The sequence below is a fragment of the Bactrocera tryoni genome, chromosome 1 (genome assembly GCF_016617805.1).
Source record: "Bactrocera tryoni isolate S06 chromosome 1, CSIRO_BtryS06_freeze2, whole genome shotgun sequence".
Taxonomy (NCBI): Eukaryota; Metazoa; Arthropoda; class Insecta; order Diptera; family Tephritidae; genus Bactrocera; species Bactrocera tryoni.
In genome coordinates, this window is record NC_052499.1 from 21,721,814 (window position 1) to 21,744,054 (window position 22,241).

Below are 22,241 nucleotides of genomic sequence, written 5' to 3' on the forward strand. Positions count from 1 at the left end.
TGCATTCGTCAAACAGCTCACTATGCCTCTTCTCCAGCGACTTCTCCCCAACCACAGAGAGCCGCAAGTGGCCTCTTCGACGCAGTTATTCAAGTTTACAGGCATGCAGTTGAAGAAAGAGAGAATTTCATCGAGTCCTTGTTCGGACCACTTCATGTATCCAGCTTCCTTGAGACTAAGAGCATACTTCCCAGCCATACAACTACTTGCAATGTCTACGGGCGGTGTCTTCAAAATGGTATTAAGTGTTTTTGTTGGTGCATCAGAGGTGCCGCTGAGAGACGTTTCTTACATACGCTCAAACTTTTTAGCAACTGTCGCGTTTTCGAACACTCTCCACTAGACGAATACACCGTAGAAGATTATTAACTTAATTACGGTTACGCAGAGTTAGAACACCATATTTGGTGAGAGTCTCCACCTTTTCCCATTTTTTCTTACTTCATTATAGGGCAACCGATCCCTTCTTAGCCCTCTGCTCAATATTTCGCATCCATGAAAGCTTTCTATCAAAGACGAGCTCCAAGTATTTCAACTTGTCAACAGGATGAAGACGTGAACCCCCGAAAGAGGGGAGAGGCTCGCGGAAGACTCGATTAATGCTGTGGAGCATAGTATCGAAGAAGACTCGAATGAGTTTATCCATCATAGCGCGCAACAAGTGAAGCTATGTCCAACCACTTTATGAAGGATTCTCGGGAAAGATCTTGGTTTGCGGGCTTACTGAACTCAACCCTTTCAAGAATTTAAGCTGAATGACCATCAAGTGCGTCGGCCATTTGGTAAATGCTAAGAGCGCCGTTACTTCCGAAAGAAGTCACTGTTTGCTGTGATCTAAGAGCAGAGGAAATCATTGGTCTACATTTCTTCAGAAAGGCTGCTGGCCACTATGTTACAGTCAATGGGAAACGCTAAAGCGCCATGATGAAAGACATTTTCGTGACTGAATTGAACTTTGTTGATGTTGGCGACTTTTAATTCCAAACAAGAAGGCGCTAGGTGTCATACAGCCAACGATGCAATCAATTTATTGAAGGAAACTTTTGGTGAGCCCATTATGTCGTCTAGTGGGCCTATGGCTTGGCCTTCAAGATCGTGTGATTTTACATCGCTGCACTATTTTTTGTGGGATTATTTGGGATTTTGTGTAGTCGCTTATCTACACAGAAAGTCCGCGACAATTGCTGCAGAACGTGGGTCTGTCGGCTGGAATTTACTTGACTAGCTACGATCTTTCATTACGCCCCTTCATAATTAAAAATCTAATAAAGAAGCTAGTAGATTTCTAAGGTGGAAGGTGGAATGAAGAAGATGACAGGCAAAGAAAATAATGTAGATAAGTTTTTGAAATTCAATTATTTTTGAAACAAATTGTACAATTTCCGATCAAAAAAGTTTAACTATGGTCGCGTTGAAGTTGAAGACGTAATCAATATAAAATATAAGGGAAAACTCATGTTTTTGCCAAAGGTAATTAATAACGGTCGACTTAAGTATTTAAAAATAGTATACTTCTCAGGATTTGGTAAGGAAGCTCTCTAATTAAATCAAGTACAAATTTCATGGAAGTGCCGGGACTCCACTACAATTTATGAGGAGGGACGACAACCAACTCAAAGTATGGCAAGCCGTTTCCATAATCATCCATCCCTTAAGTAAAAATATAAGGCATCTGGAAATAAAATCACATATGTAGAAAGCTCAGTTTCTTTCACCGCATCAAAATTGTTGATACTGTTCCATCATTTAGAAGCATTCAGATTTCCGTGTTGCTGCTGGTTATCACATAGTTTTTTCACGAGTTTTTTTTTGTTCTTTTGCATATTACTTTTACGTCCATCTGTTGCAAGCCGTTTTGAAACGTTCCACTCGTAAATTTCACACCTCCCACCTACTTACTATTCGTTCAACACCTCCGAGTTTATTCGTTTATTTTCCCATAACAACCATAACTCGGATGTTGGTAATTTCTTAGGACTACCAACAAGTGTGGCTTGACTGGTGACTGACAGCCGGAATTTTTTATGCCCGCAACTCATGCGCTTCAATTTCGTTGATATTCTTCGTGGCAGCGAATACTGCATTGTCATGCAACGTTGCATGCAACACATGTGTACTTACAATTGGGTAGGTATGTGTTTGTGTGGTTATACAACAAGTGATGGTGGCAACGTCGTGCGCCTGCTGTGTTGTAAAAATATGATAAGGCGATAATCTTTTGACTGTTAGCATTTGTCATGCCCCTGATGGCGATTCGTGCCAGTGAAATAAAACGAAGTACGCAAAGAATTCTTAAAGGAAAAGGCGTGCTTATGTAAATGTGAATGGACTTTTCTAGATATGTCAAATATAAACGGATAGGCGTTAAAACTTTTGCTTATAATCCTACAATCTTCATTCTATATGTTATTTTTAGAACTTCTTTGTTAAATCTAATATTTTTTTTTCCATAAAAGTGATCAGATTTCTTTAAAAAAAAAAATAAAAAACTAATTTTTAAGGAACATCAAATGGTTATTATGGGTTATTTAGGAGAAAAATCATTGCACTTAAGTTCTAAATATAACATCATTCAAATGACCTCCTTGAATTCTTTTGTAGGTACGTATTCGATGAATCCAATTTTCAAGTACTTTTTTCACTAATTCAAGTCTTATGTCAGGAATAGCACTTTCAATATTGACTTTTAAAGCTTGAAGAAGGTCTGGGTTATTGCTTTGGACCAATGGCTTCAAATATGCCCACACGAGGTAGTCTAATATTGCTAAATCAGAACTTCTTGGAGGCCATGAAAAGTCATAATTTCTTGAAATAATCGAATTTCTAAACTTTTCTCGCAATAATTTGGGGGTTGCACGTGCTGTGTGGCTCTTAGCTCCGTCTTGTTTGAACCAGATGTTTTCAGAATCAACTCATTTCAATTGCGGCTATAAAAGTTGTTTATTATCGATTTATACCACTCTCCATTGGACAGTAACGGTTTCACCAGCTTCATTTCGAAAGAAGTTCAAACCGATTATTCCACTCGACTAAAAACCACAACAAACTGACAATTTAGCATATAATGGTTGTTCATGAATAATTTGTGGATCAGAATGAACAGTTTTATTTATTTACCGCATCATTCAGATGAAAGTGAGCTTCATCGGAGAAGATGATTTTCTTAAAAACATCGTTATCGTTTTCTTGTTCTTCCAAGGCAAAATCAGCAAATTTACGATGTTTACGGTGGTCCAACGGCTTGATTTCTTAAGTGAGAACCATTTTATACAGATCAAGTCCAAATCATCCCTATTGCAAAATCCGGTATTACTTGATTTATATTTTCAGCATTTTGCTGGTGTAGAAAATTCCATACCATTTCCAACATGAATAAGTTTAAAAGAAGAAAAACCAGGCATAAATATTGAGTCCCCGTCAAGACCTTAAACAGCTCTCTCTGTGACGTGTTCAGAACTGCTCATTCCTCGCCAATTGCCTCCAGCTACTCTTTGAGTTTGTGGCAGTTATAACATCCAAATTGCAGCTGATTTTGTTAGAAACCATAATATTTATCGATAATAATAGAGAGTAGCGAATCGAACAAACTATACCAGCTGTCTTTACTACATTAAATCAATACAAAATATTTGAAGTCTCATATTCCAGTACTTTTCATTTCATCTATTTATAATAGTAAAGAAAATCTGGGGTTACACCTCAGAGTGCGCACTGTCTTTTATCGCATTAAACTCAACATATTTGTTGTTGTTTTCACATATAACACTTTTGAAAAGAACGCACCGTTCAATAATAGGCGAACGCGGAATTCGCGAGTTATAAGAGTCTCCTGGGAATATTGATGAGTTTTGACGATGACTGTATGCGTCATGATATGATATAGGAAGGGTCGAGAGTTAGGTTGGAATAGCTAAATATTCTCTGGAATGAATAATTCCACTGGGACAGCTCGTTATGATATCCAAAACTCCTCGGTATGGCTCACTGTCAGCAATCAGCAGGTATAGCAGCTCTGCTTTTGGAAAGATTACATACCTTTCCAAAAGAAGACGCACTTTGGAGAAGGAAATCTGCTGTTACCTTGAAAACTGTCATTTGTTTGAAAGATACTGCAGATTCTGGCAGTCTGAATGTTCATACAAAGCCTCCGACAAAACACTCCCTCTCCAACCTTTCCCTTCAGCTTCGATCGTTGGATTTAAATAACTTTTGTTTGGATGACCCCACTTTTCTTGAAGTATTCAATGAGAGAGTGATACAATAGTGATCGCAGAAACTGATGGAACACAATTTAATATTATTTTATGAAATTGAAGGGATCCTTGAAATTCTCAGCCTTTATCAAGCATCTTCTTGTGTATGCGCGTGTTGAGCCAAAGGTTATGAGGTACTGCGGTGGCCAATATTACAAGCGCTAGTATTTGGTTCGGATGTTCGCAGTTTGGTAGAGTGGTTAATGGATCAAAAAGGTTGAATGGAGCATTAACTACCGTCACTGGCTATGTAATACATACATAAAAACATACGTGTTTCGGTGCGAGGAAAAATTACCAAATAAGTTTGCTAAGTTATTGGAGCAGAAGTGTTTGAATAAAGTAATCGTTATATTGGCGGTATTTTGAAAGTCAGGCCTAGTTAATTTAATTAGATTCTGAGACCTAGATATTAGAAAAAATAGATATTGTAAAAACTAAGCTTTCATGTGGTGATGATTAAGGCCTAAGATTGATTGTGAAAAAAATTTTTTGGCCATATTTGGTTGCTGTCGAGAAATTAAAACTTTTAGTTCAACATATGTCAATAAGAGAATTTGGGTAATTAAGCATTATATCAGCTACTACTTAAATGTAATAAATTATTGTAACCATTAGTGTAATTTAACATGTGTTTTCAGGGTGTTGTAATGTTTACCTTTTAATCAATTTAAATTGAGCTACTTTGAGTATACTTTTGGAGAATTTTACAGTTTGAAGTATGTTTGACTATCTCTGTGAATTCGGAACTATCAGCAAACATATATACTAAGACGTCCGTTATTTTTTAAGTTCTGTGATTTTAGGTTTTTGTCTTAAAAATAATAAACCAATCAAAAAGAGCTAAGCCTAATTCATCTTACTTCTCCCAGATATAAAGTGTGGAATTTTTTAATATTTTACAGTAGAAACTAAAACGATATTCTAATACAAGATTATTTGCTTTACAAAAACCGTTTGGAGAATTTTTCCATACAAACACTGCTTTAAAAGTTGTTTGTAGTTAAAATTATACATGAATTGACTTGAGCATTCGAGTAATTAAAACATTCGGCGTTGCTCATACGCCATGGCGTACTGTATAAATACTCAACAAATGCTGTATAGCCTTTATTAATCTTTAAAAAATAAAACAAATTCTTCTGGGCTTTATAAAAGTTGCAAAGCATTTTACAGTTAGGCACTTCTTTCCGCCACCCAGAGAAAGACATTGATGATAGCTACATTGTTACGTAGCAAAAGGGAAAATATGTATAATGACGTTAAAGCCAGGACTCTTCTTTCCTATGCTGTCAAATGCATGTAAACATTTTGAAGTAGCAAAAAAATAAAGCAGTGAACCTAAGAAAAGCTAATGGTACTGACAAATATTCTTTAAATGCGGCGTGGGACAAATAAGCGAACTTCCAAGAAAATGCTTAAATTTATTTGGACACAAGCACTAAACGTAGATACATATATACAAACAAATTCATATATATACATATGTACATATACATCCATATAAACACATACATACACACAAACACATACATACATGTAAGTTACCAGTTGCCGGTTTCCATCAAAATTTGTCAAAGCGCAAGTTCGTTCCGTCCTTTTTTTCGTTTTCCCTGCGAGCTTATTGCTTTTCGCTTAAAATTGTGCAAAAGTGAATTTCGCTCATCAGTCAATAGTTTTTTCGTTCTTTGTTTTTATTGATGACTACCGTCGTTGCTGTTGTTGTTACAAGTATTTTTCTCAACTTATTTGGAAGACAGTTTCAAGCGACTTCTTCTTATTTCACTTTGCTTCGGGAGAATATCGCATATACAAGTATATATAGTATATATTCTATGTATATATGTTTGAGTGTGTGTTACTGGTAATTGGTTGAGTTATTTGTAAGAGACGATTGCATTGCCTTACCAATCAAGTTTAATAGTAAATTGATTACGCTGAGCTCATCGTAACATTTATTTGATTGAACATTTCGGATGAAAGTGTAATAGTCCATTTATTTGTTGACATATTACTGTACATGTTCAAATATATACTATTATATAATTTAATATACTATGTTAGTATATATGAATATATGTAGTCTGTACTAGTAAACTTTAAATTGCGCATAATAGGATAAAAGAATGAGAAGTAGAAGCTTAGAACTATTATTTTAAGAAATATAACTTGTTTTTACTTAGTTATGCCATAAATTTTGTTACAAGATTTACAAAGGACTTTATATTTTGAGAATATTTGTTTACCGCATTACTAATCGTTTTTTCCTAAACGTCAGTTGATTACAAAAGGAGATAAGGTCGTTATATAAACAATGCAGTCATAGAAACTTTTCGCAAATGCTTTCGCAAAAACCTCCTAAGAAAATATACGCTTATACTAAGGGAAATTGATATATCGAGAATATCAATGTCATCACTTTCTCGAGATAATCTCCTCTTTAAAGTCTACCGCCGGTCAACTGGTCGTCTTCTGGCAATGCCCGTGAATCAATTTATGTTCAACAGTCGGTCGATAGCCATAAAATTATTCTTTTTACAGATGGAAAAAATCTTATCTTTAGTAAAGAGGCAAATCATTCAGCTTGAATGCAATATTCATGGTTTCATGAATTTAGATGATTGACTGTCGGAAAGAATAGACTTGAGTCCATTAGACTAGAGTTTCAGGTCAGAGTTGTAGAACATGGCTTTTCAAGTAACCAACATAAGTTTAAAAAGTCTCAAAATAAGCTCAAGGAATTCACGATTTCCGTTCTAAGACCAAAAAAACAACCATTTGAAGGCAAGCTAAAGCTCCGAAGGGATGTGCGCTGGGTTTGAGACCCGTCACGTAAAAAACACCCCTCCTAAAAAGAAGAAAAGACCCGTGAAAAGAGAATCGACATCAACGACCTCTTCGTCAATTTCAAAGTTGCCTTTGGCAGATCGAAAAGGCGCTGTCTCTATGCTACTATGTCTGAACTTGGTATTCCCTCAAAGTTAATACGGCTGTGTAAGCTGACGTTGAGAAAAGCGAGGTTTCAGACGAGGAGACTCACTATATGCCAACACATGCTACTATGGACTTCGTGGGCAACTGAGAAGTAAAGTCCTCTCTCCACGAACAAAGACAAAACTGTACACGTTACTCACCATCTCCGACCTGCTATATAGTGTAGAGGCATGAACAATGACAACATCTGACGAGTCGACGTTACGAGTTTTCAAGAGAAAAGTTCTGCTGAAAATTCATGGTGCTTGGCGCAATGGCACCTCACCGATGGAACAATGAGATTTGTGACGACATTGACATAGTTCATAGATAGCGGTTACGCTGGCTAGGTAATGTCGTCCGAACGGATGGAAACACTCCAGCTCTGACAGTATTCGTTGTACTACCCGCCGGGTAATCAGAGTATGACGAAGACCTTCTCTTCGTTAGAAAGACCAGGGGAAGCAATTGGCTCCACTTGGTATCTCGAAATCGCGCCGAACCGTGAAAAAGAAGAACAACTGGCGCGCTGTTGAAAAGTCGGCAATAATGGCGTAAGCGATGCCTACGCCAATACAGAAGAAGAAGAAGAGGGTATATTAAGTTTGCCACGATGCTTGTAAGACCTAAAAAGAAACGTTAGAAAACCGTTGAAGTGTCTATATAAATGATCAGTGTGACGAGTTGAGTAAATAGCCAATAACGTCTGTCTCTTCGTCTGAAGGTCTTTCTGTCTGGCTAGATATGCAAATTATTGCCTCAGTTTTCGAGACATCGTCTGAAATTTTGAGTCACCATAGCATGTAGCTACCATACGACGATATATCTTCATAAAATTAGGCGAGGCTTCTAGTATAAGGCAATAGTGCAAAAAAATTGTTCAGTACACCTCTTTACTCGAGTTAATTTTGATTATCGTCGAGAATATAAATCGTAAATCGTTGAGAAGACTAGAAAGCATTAAAAGTTTTCCAGCGAACTTATGTGGTCTTGGAACAGGAGAAGTGTCAACAGCGCCAGATACGCATTTGTCTTTTAAAGCATTTCAGACCCATGCCAAAGACTGAACGCCATAACTTTGGCAGCTGACCATATCAGTTCGTGTAGCACAACTATAGTTTGTTGTTCCGTTCTAGAAATTTCGATGTAAAAGTTGCACCTCGCTCCGGTCTACCTACAGTTGAAAAATTTTATGAAATAATGGAAAAGATTGACCATGACCGTCACATAAGCAGCCATGACATCGCTAACGAATTTAACATTCATCATCAAACAATTTTGAACCATTTAAAAGAAGTTGGCTACAAAAAGAAGGTCGATGTTTGATAACGCTAGACCACACACATCTTTGATGACTTGACAAAAACTGGAAGAGCTTGGCTGGGAAATTTTGATGCATCCACCATATAGCCTTGACCTACCATTTCTTTTGGTCAATGCAGAACGCCCTTAATGAAGTAAAGTTGGCTGCAAGAGAAGCCTGTGAAAATTACTTGTCGCAGTTTTTCGCCGAGAAACCACAACAGTTTTACACTGATGGAATAATGTCTCTAGCGGAAAAATGGTAAAGAGTAGTCGACCAAAATGGTACATATTTGGTTCATTAAAGCTCATTATAAATATAAAAAAATAAGTTGAAATTAGATTAGAAATACGAAAATATTTTTTTTTGACTTTTCAATATTCCTGGATGTTAGTTATGTACTATAGACAGAATTTCAAGTTATAAAAAAGACCGCCTCGGTCATATCTATTTTTTATAGAATGATCAAATGACAACTATGGTGCTAAAAATTATATAAAATATTTTGATGTGAGGCAAAGTTTTTCAGCTACCTGACACAATAATTTATGGTGAGTAAGGGTAATTACATTTTCAAGAAGGAAGTACTATTTTATGCGATAACGCGTTATTAAAGCAATGTTCTACACCATTGTTAAAAGAAACAAAAAAGCGTAATCAATCATTTGGGACGCATGTCTATCAAGAAGCAACAATTACAACACAATTGAAATAAGTTAATAAAGAACTGTTACTGTTAACATATAAAACTGTAAATAAAAAATATTTTTTTCCTTGAAACCTTTGTTTGAAGTTCACTTGGCCTCACTTTTTATCTCGTAGATTTTCTGTTACTTTTTTATTGTAGCATTATTTATTTTGTGCGCTGACCACTCCATACTTTTTACAGGCTAGGCAATTGTAAGCATCATTTTCAGCTATGCAACAGTTGCGGTCTGCCTCTCATGTTACATAGCACCTCGCACCCGACGCTTTTATAAAAACTCATTTCAAATCACTCACATTATTTCTCCGCTTCATTTCTTTTGTTGTAATATTTTGTGTTTTTTCACTTTCTTTCTTTGTTATCATTTTTCAACACACACTAGTACGCTCTTGCGTGGCCTATGACTTTTTCACTTCATTTCATCTCATTTCATTTCACTTTATCATTTTACGCCCCTCTTTAAATTCACCCTGTCTGACATCATTGACATTTGTCTTATTGCATTCTCTCGCACAAATGTCCCTTGTCCCTGATTCAATTGTCTTCGTCACTCGCTACCGCTCCCTCCTCACTCCCACAACTATACGCAATAGCTTGACTTTATTTGCTTTTGTGTGCTGCCATTTTACATGAATGTGATGCTTGCTCACTTTTTGACAGTTGGATATTTCTCAAACTGTCATTGTAACAGTACATAGCATATAATGCAGCTGTGTCTGCTGCACGCACAAACACGTGTTAACACTGATGCTCAGAAGTGTGTATAGAATTGTCAAATTGTCAAACTTGCAGGCGCTTGAGGGGAAAAAATTCTGGCTAAGAGTGTTAACTAGTAATACCATGGTGACAGGCCGCAAAAGCTAGGTTATTGGTTTCATAAGTTTGTCAAATAGTGCAATTTTGGCCAAATTAGGGACTGCAAAAGTGGTTTCCATTAAAGTAAAAATTTCAACTTATTATATTCCTAGGTCAAACTATGGTCTTGCTATGTAAGAGAATCGAACTATATATGCACAACATCTGCATTTCAATTTCTCTCATGACTCCCGGTAGATACTTGGCGAAATTATTTTATAGATTTTCTTCATAACAATTTCCGTAATTTTTTTACAGATATAAGTTCGTAGAACACAAAACTAAAAAAGAATTTAAAATAGGTTTATTTCATTCAGGGAGTAAAATTTATACCTTCATAAAACAATTCAGAGTAAGAGGTTCAATTGATAGATTCTATAATATATAAAATGAGACAGTCTGGCCTGTCCGAAACCATTGGGAAAGATTGGTTGTGTCGTAGTCAAGAAGTTTATAACAGTTTAAGGAAAAGTCCCAGGTCTGCTATAGAAGGCGCTACTACAATTAAATCCATATGACTTGTAATTGACCTTAACCTTCAATTTAAGAAGTATAACATTTTGAGTGAGGCATATTTTGTTATTGTAACAAAATGGTTATAAAAGAATATCGCATGTTGTTCAAAAATTTTGCTTTTTGAAGGAAGAAACAGTTGAAACAATAGTAAGGTTTGATGACGACTTCTAGGCCAAGTCTTCTTTTTCTTTACTGGCGTAAGCAGCGCTTACGAGGTTATAGCCGAGTTAACAACAGCGATCCAGCCGTTTCTTCTTTCTGCAATGTGACGCCAATTGAAGATTCCAAGCGAAGTCTTCCTCTTCCTCTGTGTTTTCGTCCAATCGGGCGGAGTTTAGCCGCTGTCTTTTAATTCGTTGAACTATGCCAATGTCGTCGTATATGTCATACAGATCAGCGTTCATTGAATGCGTAACTCGTCATGGCCAATGCGCAATGGGCCATAAATACCCAGCAGAACCTTTCTCTGGAAAACTCGTACCGTCCGTGCCTCTACACCATATAACAGAGTGGGAATGATGAGTGACTTATACAGTTTGGTTTTTGTTCGTCAAGAGAGGACTTTGTTTCTCAATTGCTTACTCAGTCTGAAGTAGCACCTCTTGGCAAGAGTTATTCTGCGTTGGATTTCGAGGCTGACGTTGTTATTGCTGTTAATACTGGTTCCAAGATAGACTAAATTTTCAACGACTTCGAAGTTAGGTCTGGCAGTCAAGTCGTGAGTGCAACGACTGCTTGTTTGATGACAGCAGATATTTCGTCGTGCATTCGTTCACTACCAGATCGATTAGCTTCGCTTCCTTATCCATTTTGGAGAAAGCAGAACCAACGGCGCGGTTGATGAGACCAATGATATCAATATCATCCGCGTACGCCAGCAGTTCTACAGACTTATAAAAAATGGTACCTTCCCTATTTAGGTTTGCACCTCGAATTACTTTTTCCAAGAGCAGATTGAAGAAGTCGCACGAAAGAGAGTCGTCTTGTCTGCAACCTCATTTCGAGTGGACTCCCTAAAGAGGTTGTTACCGATAAAAACGTCAAGAAAGTCCAGAAAATAATTTTGGATGACCGCAAAGTGCAGTTGTGCGAGATAGAAAGCACTTACAGATATAAACTGAATTTGTATATCATATCGTTTACCAATATTTGGATATGAGAAAGCCCCATGAAAAGTGGGTGATGATTCGGAGCAATGTTTGGACATGTTTAAACGTAATAAACCCAAGTTTTGCATCGACATATTGTCATAGATAAAACGTGGCTTTATCATTTCACTCCGAAGTGCAAACGAGAGTCAACAGAGCGAACTGCTCACGCTCCAAAGCGTGGAAAAATGCAACAGTTGGCTGGCATGGTAATGACGTCTGGAATTTGGGATGCAGATGAAATAATTTATAATATTTGGTTTCTTATGCCTAGAAAATCGAATAACTATCAACAGCGACTATTATACAGCCGAAAAACAGTCGCATTTGAAGAAAAAGAAAGAGCTTTTTAACCAAAGCAATGCACCGTGTCACAAGTCAGTGAACGCGTTGGCTAAAATTCTTGAATTGGGCTTTGAATTGCTTCCGCATCCACGGTATTCTGCTTTATTAAGGATTTTCTGTTTGTCAAAGACCTTTATCAAATATTATAGAGGAACATTCAGTTAAGTGTTCTCAAGATTCAAGGTTTTGTTTGTAGATATAAATATTGCAATATTTCAAAAGCAGAATATCGTTTTTTACAAGTACTGCTTTCGAAAGAATTAGAACAATTATTATTTAATAAAAATATGCATTTAAATGTGCAAACATACATCCCTCTTAAAACCTGCAAATATTTCAAACATTTCATTTACGTGCAACTATTCATTTGGTTCCAACATACATATATTTTTTTCTAATTGAACTCACCATATAACCATCGTATGTCCATGAGCCGAATTTCATGAAACACGTCTGCTCATCGAATGGAAAATATTCGACATCGATTTCGCAAAACGATTTGTAAATGGCGGGCGGCTTCCACACCACTTTGCCGGTGTGATGTAAAATTGCTTTTGTCATTATTGTCACTTCGTAATTGCCGTCAGCGCTGCAAAGAGAAGAGTGAATTTAAAGACAATTAACTTATGTGCCTGTAAGCGTTAATATAACACGATGTCAAATTCATTATTGAAAAGCATGTGAATTTGTATTTTAATAATTGCGTTGACTAAATACATACGTATAAATAAATAAACGCAAATTAAAAGTAAAAAATAGTAATAACTACTTTTTTTATAACTTTTGTGAAATATCCAAATATATATATTATATGTGCAGGCCTCAGAGATAGTATCTAGTAAATAGTTGGCTAGTTCATTCTTAAAAGATGTTTCGAGCACTATTTTCAACGGTAATTAGCTTATGCAGTATAACTATATAAACTGTATATGTCTGTACAGTTAGGAGTAATCTAGTGGTATTAAATATGTCATGTCCTCAACAGTGAGTCAATAATTTCGTTTATAAAACTTTTCGTTCTAAGTAACCGAAAACCCATTCGAGAACAATGAAGTATCACGGAATGCCCAAAAGGAGTGAAGGGGCGGCTAGACTGACCCAATCAAAACAAACAAAGTTTACGCTAAGTGCTAAGGCCATTGACAAGCTCAAGTTATACATTTGTAAAAAAAATACATTCGGTTTCATATTCTCTGATTGACTGTTATAAACTTGACATTTTATAAAACTTTATTCTCATGAAGCAAATATGTTCCATACTGTCAAGCATGAGCAAAAAGAAAACGGTATTTAGAAAAAAATGTGTACAGACTCAACAGCTGAAAATAGAGTTTATTGTGATCTGGTGTGATTGGGCTGATGGAAAATGATCGGAAATCGGTCGGTTGTTCCATTCCTGTGTTTAGAATAGAAATCACACAGTAGTATCAAAAGGTGTTGTGACAGAGAATACTGTGACTTTTTCCCTTCGATGACTGCGACCTTTGACAAAATTAGTTTAAAGAGTTTCGTCGTGATCATACGTTAGTTTTTGATAAGCCATATCCAGGTGTAAAAAAATGGCTTCCAAATGCAACTGTGAGACCATGAGCGATGTTGTCTAAGTGCAGTCCGTTGCTACTATAATTCGTGTCGTTCGACGATACACGTATTCACTGGCAGATACCAGAGATCTAGGAACAGCCGAAACTTTAACACGGCGAATTTGCTCTGGAGAATATAAAAACTGTTCTAATGGTCGAAAGGTGATAGAGACCGTTTTCTCGGATTTACAAAATGTGATTCATGATTGGGCTGATTTTACATAGAACATCAGGTTCCCCATGGCAATGAAAAAGTTCAAAATTTCCTCATCGCGATGCAAAAAACGGTTCAAATTAGGCTACAGCTTACTGTCATACTTGTACTCTCTGTGTACTCCAGATTTGTTCCCGCAGGATTTCCTTTTCTTTCAAAACTTGAAAAAGTCACTTCGAGAAAAAAAATTTGATTCGCTTTTATAAAGCTCTACTTTGAAGACCTCCAGAAAACATACTTTTCAGATAGGTTTAGGAAGTCGGAGCACTGCTAGGTCAAGTATATTGAGCTTAGATTATATCGTTGCACTTATCATGGCTAAATATTTTCCGGATTTTTCTTGCAAACTATATGTTTGAATCACTATGTAAATTGTAAAAAGGGCTTTGAAGAAAATTATGGAACCGTTGCTATTTACAGGGTCCGGCACTCGAAGTGTAACCAACTTCAGACCGTTCGCGCAGCTGTCGCACTGGAATCAGCTGTTTATAAATTTGCTGAATGACAGTTCGGAGTATTGTTCACAAGTGTACAAAAGTGAACAGAAAAAAAAGTGATCAGCAAGTGAATTCAAACGTAATAGTGTGATTGCCTTATATTTAGCTGGAAAATCACAGCCAGCCATTGTTCGTGAGCTCAAACACCTGAATGTGAATAAAGTTTTTGTTTATCGCACCATCATTCGTTGCAATGATACTGGTAGCATCGCAAAACGCCATGGAGGTAGTCATCAAAAGACTGCAACGTCACGTGAGATGGTTCGGAAAATGAAGAAGCGACTTGATCGAAATCCCCGACGAAGTGCCAATCAAATGGCTAAAGAACTGAAAATCGGACGCATACTGAAAAATGAGCTCAAGGTCGAGCCTTACAAGTTCCAAAAGGCCCATGATCTCACACCGAAGCAGCAACAAGTAAGACTTGAGAGAGCGAAGTAGTTGCATCGCTTGGCCGAAAGCGGTCAAATTCCGAACATTGTGTTTTCTGACGAAAAAATTTTTCCAATTGAGCAATTCATAAACTCTCAAAACGACAGGGTTTACTTGACCGACCGTTCATACGAGAATCTAAATCATCGGTTGGCCACTAGAAGGTAGCACCCGCCACAAATAATGGTTTGGGCTGCTGTCACCGCAAATTAGCGCTCTCCAATTGTTTTCATCGAGCCTAGCGTCAAATGCGACAAAGATTTCGGTCGCAAACCATGGACGTTTCAACAAGACTCAGCACCGTTTCACAAAGCGCGAGTGAACCAAGAATGGCTGAAAAACAACGTTCCGAACTTCATTACGACCACACAATGGAGAGCAAGATCCGAAGTAAAAAATACAACAGCCTCGAGATGCTGAAGAAAGCCATTGTCCGTAAGTGAGCCAAAATACCGGCAAGTCACATTCGGGCAGCTTGAGATTCGTTTTTTGACAGCCTCAAGGCCATAGTTAAGGCAAAAGGTGGTCATATCGAGCAAAAGTGAATTGGTCTTGAATTTATGATTATTTTCACACATTTTGTACTTTAAAATATGTAAATAAAAATAATTTTCCAAACAGAATTTATGGCTTTTTTAATTGGTTACACTTGTGCCGGACCCTGTAACATGGGAACAATTGCAGAGACTAAAAGTTTTAAAATTGATGGCCAGTCAGATTAAAATTAACAGACTGCTTCAGAGAGTTTTATATAAGGTGGTTTCTGCTGCTTAGTCTGACCCAATCTTTATTCATTACTAAATATACGTTCGGTGTGATATACATATGTATGTATATGAGAACAAATGTGCTTCGCTTAAAGCACTTTAGTCCCTAAATTTTTGAGACATCGATCATTTTCGCGTGCCCTTTTCTCACCAAGAAGCTGCTGAATTGTCGGAATGGTCCATACAGGACTATTATGGTATATAGTATATACTACAGCTGCCTTATCACAGTTCTTGAATGGAATATTTTGAATTAGTGAACATTACTGAAGATTATTAGAGCTGCGATGCAACCGCAAATAATTTTATGTTGTTTCGACCTGAGTATACATATCATAACCAGCACAAGAGCTTATGTCAATTTATCAAAATTAAACAACGCAAGAGCTCATCATCAGCAATCACATTATGACATTAGAGATATTTCAATATACATACATTGATATAATATTCGCTTCACTGACATATAAAAGCGTTACACTTTCAGTTGCAATAGCAGAAGTTCACCACGCTACTCGTGCCGCGCACCAGACACGCACTTGATACTTTGTCGGCTGCACGAGTGACGTGATCCCAGGACGCATTTCGCTGCGCCGCTCTGTGGCAAGACAAACCCAGCACGATGTGTCGCACGTCCTCTCAACACGCATTTGACACCAATCACTAAGTGGCACATTGCAGCTGATAAAAGAGCGACTACGACCTACTTAGCAGACAGCACAAGTTCCAAAAGCTTTGCTTCATGTGATTTCGCTGCCTAGGCGGAGGTGTGGCACTGCTGGCTGCAAGTCATAAATGGCGTGTGGGGCTTCTAAGCTCCAGCAATGAGTTTGGTGTCAGCAATAATCAACGCCTAACCAGTTCACCGTACCTAGACTCTCGCAAGAGTTGGAGATAGCCAAACAAACACACTTATTTCGTTATACGCTTCGCCACAATTTGAGTGATTTTAATTTCTCGGATCATCATGAAAATTAATTGGTGGAATTAAGCGCGAATAGAAATGGCAAACAGTAAGGGGGGCACAGAGTGGGCAACCGTGAGATAGATGTGGAGCAAGAGAAGAGGCGGCATTATGATATCGCAGACAGTAAGTAGCAGACGACATTCAATGCGCGAACAAAGAGGGTATGCGTTTGGGTAGCATCACACACATGTATACCCTGTAGGAATTGATGGCTTTTGCAAAGAAGAAGCGAAGAAAAAGAGTGATAGAAAAAGAATGACAGAAAGAGATTGAGAAATAGAGAGAGAGAGAGAGAGAGAGAGATATTTCCAAGTGCATGTGTTGTATCGGAACTATTTTTGTAGATTAAATGAGCGTCAACAGATCCCTTTATAGCTTCTAGAAGTTCCGTTTTATCTTGGACTTTATTACGAAGGATAATCAACTATTTTCCTCTACTATCAGGCTAAGTCTGAAAGCGAAACTTGGTTTTCAATAAGTCGATTGTGACATTCGCTGTGTGGCTTTTGGCGCCGTCCTGTTGGGCAATATCCATGTCCATATCATCCGATTCGGGCCAAAAATACTCGGTTATCATTGAGCGGTGGTGACTTCCATTCACAGTCTTATGCCGATCTTGATCATCGCGGAAGAAGTACGGCCCAATGACGCCGTCGGCCCGTAAACCGCACCAAACCTTAATTTGATCTTGAAAGAATGTAGGCTAAGATATTTTCGCCAACTTCATCATAACGACGTCACAGAGATCTCCAAAGCTTGAGACCGATGTGTGAGGGACTGATTTGGGTCTTCCTCAATTGATGCGCTAGCGGCAGCAATATTTTCGACAATTCGGCCACTTCTTTGTCTCACTGGCACCGAAACATTTTGTACTGTGACTATGGATTTAGATTTGTCCACTTTGTTGATCTGACAGGTCGATTATGACGACCTTGAATTGAACGTAGCGATCTTAAAGTTGAGGCCCCTGATTCCGAATTTCGCTAGTCAATTTTAATAACTTCGACTCGTTGTTGGATCATATATCTTTCCACTATGAAATGGCAAGACTTACTGAAGAGAAATTTTAAAGAGTCCCTATTGGTCTACTTTTGCAGCGTCCTTATAGAAAAACTCGTTATCACTTAAGTTTTTCCTACTGGGTATTTATATACACATATTTATATACCATAAGTCCGCACATCAAACTTTCCGCCACTAACCAACCAACTAAGTAGTAAGTAATGAGCAACCTAAGCTCGGAAATACTGAAGCAAACTGAAGTAAAGTAAAGGCTGCCTGCGAGTAGAAATTGAAGGGTGCAAATGAATGAAAGCGCGTCCGCAAGTGAGCGTGTGTGTGCACATAGCGAAGTGTAAATGTGTGCTTCTTTGGTTTTCGAGCTTTTAAGTGCTGCCTTACTTTGTGACGCGTCAAAATCGGTAGTATTATGGTGGCTGAGCAGATTTACATGCTTACTTGCTAGATGCATACATATATACATAGATGAGCGTGGCTGTAATATATGCACATACAAATGTGTTCATGTATTCAAGGGTTGCGATGTGTTTTAGCTTTATGTGCTTCGGAGCATAATTGCCTAAACCCCCCAGACGATCTCACAGCCCGCTCAGCCTTTTATGCGACAAAGTGCTTTTTCCTGTATATTTCTGTGTACGTGACGTCGTTTGGCGGCAATGCCGTTTTCTTTTTTCACTTATCGCTCGTGAAAAGCGGCCAACTTTAACTGTCAGACGAAACCAATTAAGCGTTTGTAGGTCTTGTATTTGGTGGTATAATATTTTTTTGAAAAAATGTACAAAGATATGTGTTTTCCCGAAATGCGGTCGGTTTGGGGAAGTGAAGTCTATATAAGTAGATATAGTACGTAAATTATTTATATGTATGGTATACACAAATACGGTTGCTTTAATTAATTAATGTGCGCATTATAGCGTAGTTCCCGGTTTTGAATTTTTTTTTTTTAATATTAGCACATTCAACTGCTGAAAAACTAAATTATTTCTTCCTTGTTTACCTCATATGTAGTTGCTGGTCGGATATAGCTTAATTTTTTCGTCGAAAATTATTATTTCTTTGCCAAAAGACTACTTTTCTTGTGAAATGATTTATTGTTAGGTATTCATTTATGGGCAGTGGTGAAGTACTCTGCTTTTCTAATATATCTTAAAGGTCAAGTGGAGACTACTCCTTCCAAACCAAGTCATGACATTATTGTGTACAATTACAACATGTTGAACGGAAAATAATAGTTGTATTCACCCAATTATTGTTTTTAACATTTAAAACTAATCATGATAGATATATGTATGTAGATTCATATACTATAAATATATGACCAAAATGACGACATAATCTAAATTCCGGTTGAACCTCTGGCTAGCAGTAGTTCGGACCAAACGTGGATTAGAAGTTAAGGCAGTAAACAAATCGTTTTAGTCCTGGGTCGGCTTTTATAAAGACAGGAACAGACACCTGATAAGAGATACCCGAAATACATGCCCAATGATTGAAATATGAGATTCTGCCCAAACCAAAAGAAGGGAGATCTTGCAGTATGCACTAATTATCGCGGAAATTGCTTACAAGCTCCTTTCGACAGTATTGGAAGACTTAAACTTATTGTACGTAAACTGATTGAATCTAATTAGTGTGATTTTAGAACTGGAAAAACCACCGCCGACCAGATTTTTTCAATACGTCAAATCAAGATCGACACCCGTGACCTTTTCGTCAATTTCAAAGCTGTTTTCCACATCACTGATAAAAATTGCCTTTTCGATGCCATATCCAAATTTTGTATCAACGCGAACCTCATACGGTTATGCAGAATGGAGTTAAGCATAACAATATATAGGAAAATTGGGGCCTTGCACTGCAACCTATGGTCTATATGTGATATAGGGGAGGGATATCACATATGGTCACAAAGGTCCACGATAATGACTGGGCCTAGTGCCTTGAGTCTGCTTCTGCAAATTAGTGGACAATCCATAATCAGGGTTTCTGGAGTTTCCTGTTCTAAGTCGCAGAACCAGCAGCTTGCTCATAGACTATGCCCATGTTGAACAAGTGCTTCCTGAGCCTGCAGTTCCCTGTATGGAAGCATAACCATCAATCAGTTCAAGCAAAACCGAGAAGGACCTCTCTTTGCCTTTCGATAACAAACGAAGTATTAGACAGGGCTATTCTATCTCGAGCGTGTTCTTCAATATTATACTGGAAAAACAAACGTGTCGCCAATATCAGCTGTAGTGGCACTGTCTACTCTAAAATGGAATGCTACTGGGAAACGTTGATGGTATTAAGATCAAAGGGGTTCAACAAAGCCGTCAGTGCAGCCTTTTCCACTAATCGAATGAGGTTGGTCTTGTGGGAACCGAGCACAAGGCAAATTACCTGGAGGCCAGGCACAAAGATTCCTTGCCTCACTGCCACCAGCTCTAAATTTGTAGAAGTTAAAGACTTTATATACCTCTGAACCTGCATAAATTCCACCAAAAAGCCAAGCGTGGAGATCAAGTTCAGAATAACTATTCGCAACAGGTGGTAGCACTTGGGATCTGTTCACAGTTGAGAAGCTGATACGCTGTATAAGCCTTAAATTATTCCTGTGCTATTTTACCTGCAAAAACGTGAACAATACAGATGAGAAAACACTTGGAAGTCTGTTTGACCATCTGTTTGTTTTCCCCGCTAAGCGATAAAATAAGAAAAAATGGAGTTATCTGGATAAAACTTATTAAGTTTTTTTGGACCCGGGGTAGATATTGGATACGGGCGGTATGGAATTTTGTAACGGCACATTGAAAAAGCCTATGGTAAGGTCTCTAAGGCAAACCATTATGGTCCATGCCTAAGTAGGAGAGCTCTGCTAGTAGAGTTAGCCAGCCAATGCTTATTAGGGTGTCCGTTATTTACCAAATTAATTATTTTTGACGAGACGCCCCCTAAACTTTTAGTTTTCCATCTAAAAAAAAATATCAGACCATAAAAAGCCCTTAATTTTCATAATAAACCTTGCCCCAAGCACGATACATTTCCCATTGAAATTACATGGGATTTTGCCACTTTTTACGAATATTTTTTTTCTCTGGAGCTTTCTCGTTTGTAGGAATAAAAAAGTCATATTCTTGTACAGAATTGAATGCTCTACGAAAAAAGTCCGAACAATTTTTCGAAATACTCACTCCTTTAAAAGTTATTCAAGGTTAAAGTTAACTTCTGGGTAATTTCTGGAATTTTCGAACTTTTACAGCGACGTATGCCCGATATGCTTTTAGTAGAAATCCATTCAAGGTTTGGTGCTTGTTGGATTCCAAGTGTTCAGTGTCGGATCTGTAATAGGGCTGGGCATTCACAAAGAAAACAGAAAAATGTTTCCTTGTTTCCTGCTACTCCGCAGCCTTGGCAGATGTTGTTGTAAGACCTACCCATTTTGGACGTATGTTCACCAAATAGTCAGTGCCCTGTTATGGTAGCTGTTACTCTGTAGATATTCTTCCTAGACCTATTTAATAAGTCGTTAGCTCTTTTCTTGTCATATGCTGGCCATAATTGTGTAGTTATAATTCATTTTGTTATATTTTTCCATCTGTTATTTGCAACTTGTTGAGCGGGCTTGGTATTAGCTCCGCCTTGGGATCGTTAAGGAAAGCTTCTGCCTTTGCCAACTCGTCTGTGGCCGGGAACCCAGGTCTAGTCTAGGTGGAGCTAGTCTTTTATTGAGCTCAGAGATGTATTCTGGCAGACTATATGACCAGTTTCCCTTTAGCAGTATCTTCTGAAGATTCCCCTTTGGATATTGATAGTAATTCTGCTATGAATTCAATCACTCAGCGAATAGCAAAATTGTTCCAATCTTTCTAGAGTTAAAAGGTGGCGAAACTAACTTTACGTTTGTTTATTTATAAAGATAATTTTGAGTAGATCCGAAAAGCAAATATCATCAGTTGTGTTTTAACTTAAATTTTACATTTTTAGTTCCATTCATAAATTAAAAACTTAATAAAAAATGTTATATATTGGAGATGAGAGCAACTTTGTTCTTTACAAACTTTTTCATAACTTTAAGAACATTAAAAAAAAATCAACTACTTCGAAAATGAAATGTTTTTCTCGCAAGTCCATATAATATGCGAGCGCACTACATACACACACAAACACACTCAAATGGCTTGCAAATCGGCACGCAGCTAAACAAATGTTCATTGCTGAATAAATATGCGCCAACGAGATGTTAAAACGAAAAACAAATTCCACCCAAAATGGCATTTACGAACGCCGTTACCACATACATGCATGTTAGCTTGCATTTACAAACACACATACAAAGCGAACATGCTTAAACATGCATTGAATTTGCTATTTGCACATTCGCATGCGCTCATGTGTATGTGTGTATGATTGGGCTTGGGCCCCGTATGCGCTTTTCTGTGCGCGCCAACATTCCCACGAGCATTTGCATAAGCAATGCTGAAGCGGGCACCCGACACCGCAACACTTCTGCCGAACAATTAGTGCAAACAAGGCGCATTCACGCCTAAAAGTATGCTAGCATAACCGCACATTGGCTGTGGGTTGGGCGCGAGCGCTTGTAAATTACAAAACTTTCAATGAAAGCGCGCTGCCAAAATGCTGGTCGAATAACCACACACACGGACACTCACACACACACCCATG

The 22,241-nt window shown here is 37.8% G+C and overlaps 1 protein-coding gene across 2 annotated transcripts in view; it reads right to left on the bottom strand.

The window, feature by feature from the left end:
- Positions 1-22,241, bottom strand: part of LOC120777727 (acetylcholine receptor subunit alpha-like 1) — a 292,174-nt gene that overhangs the window by 21,411 nt on the left and 248,522 nt on the right. For both annotated transcript variants that reach the window (XM_040109218.1, XM_040109225.1), the window contains exon 5: positions 12,508-12,688. In XM_040109218.1, coding sequence (XP_039965152.1) covers positions 12,508-12,688 — 181 coding nt within the window. The remainder of the gene's footprint in view (positions 1-12,507; positions 12,689-22,241) is intronic.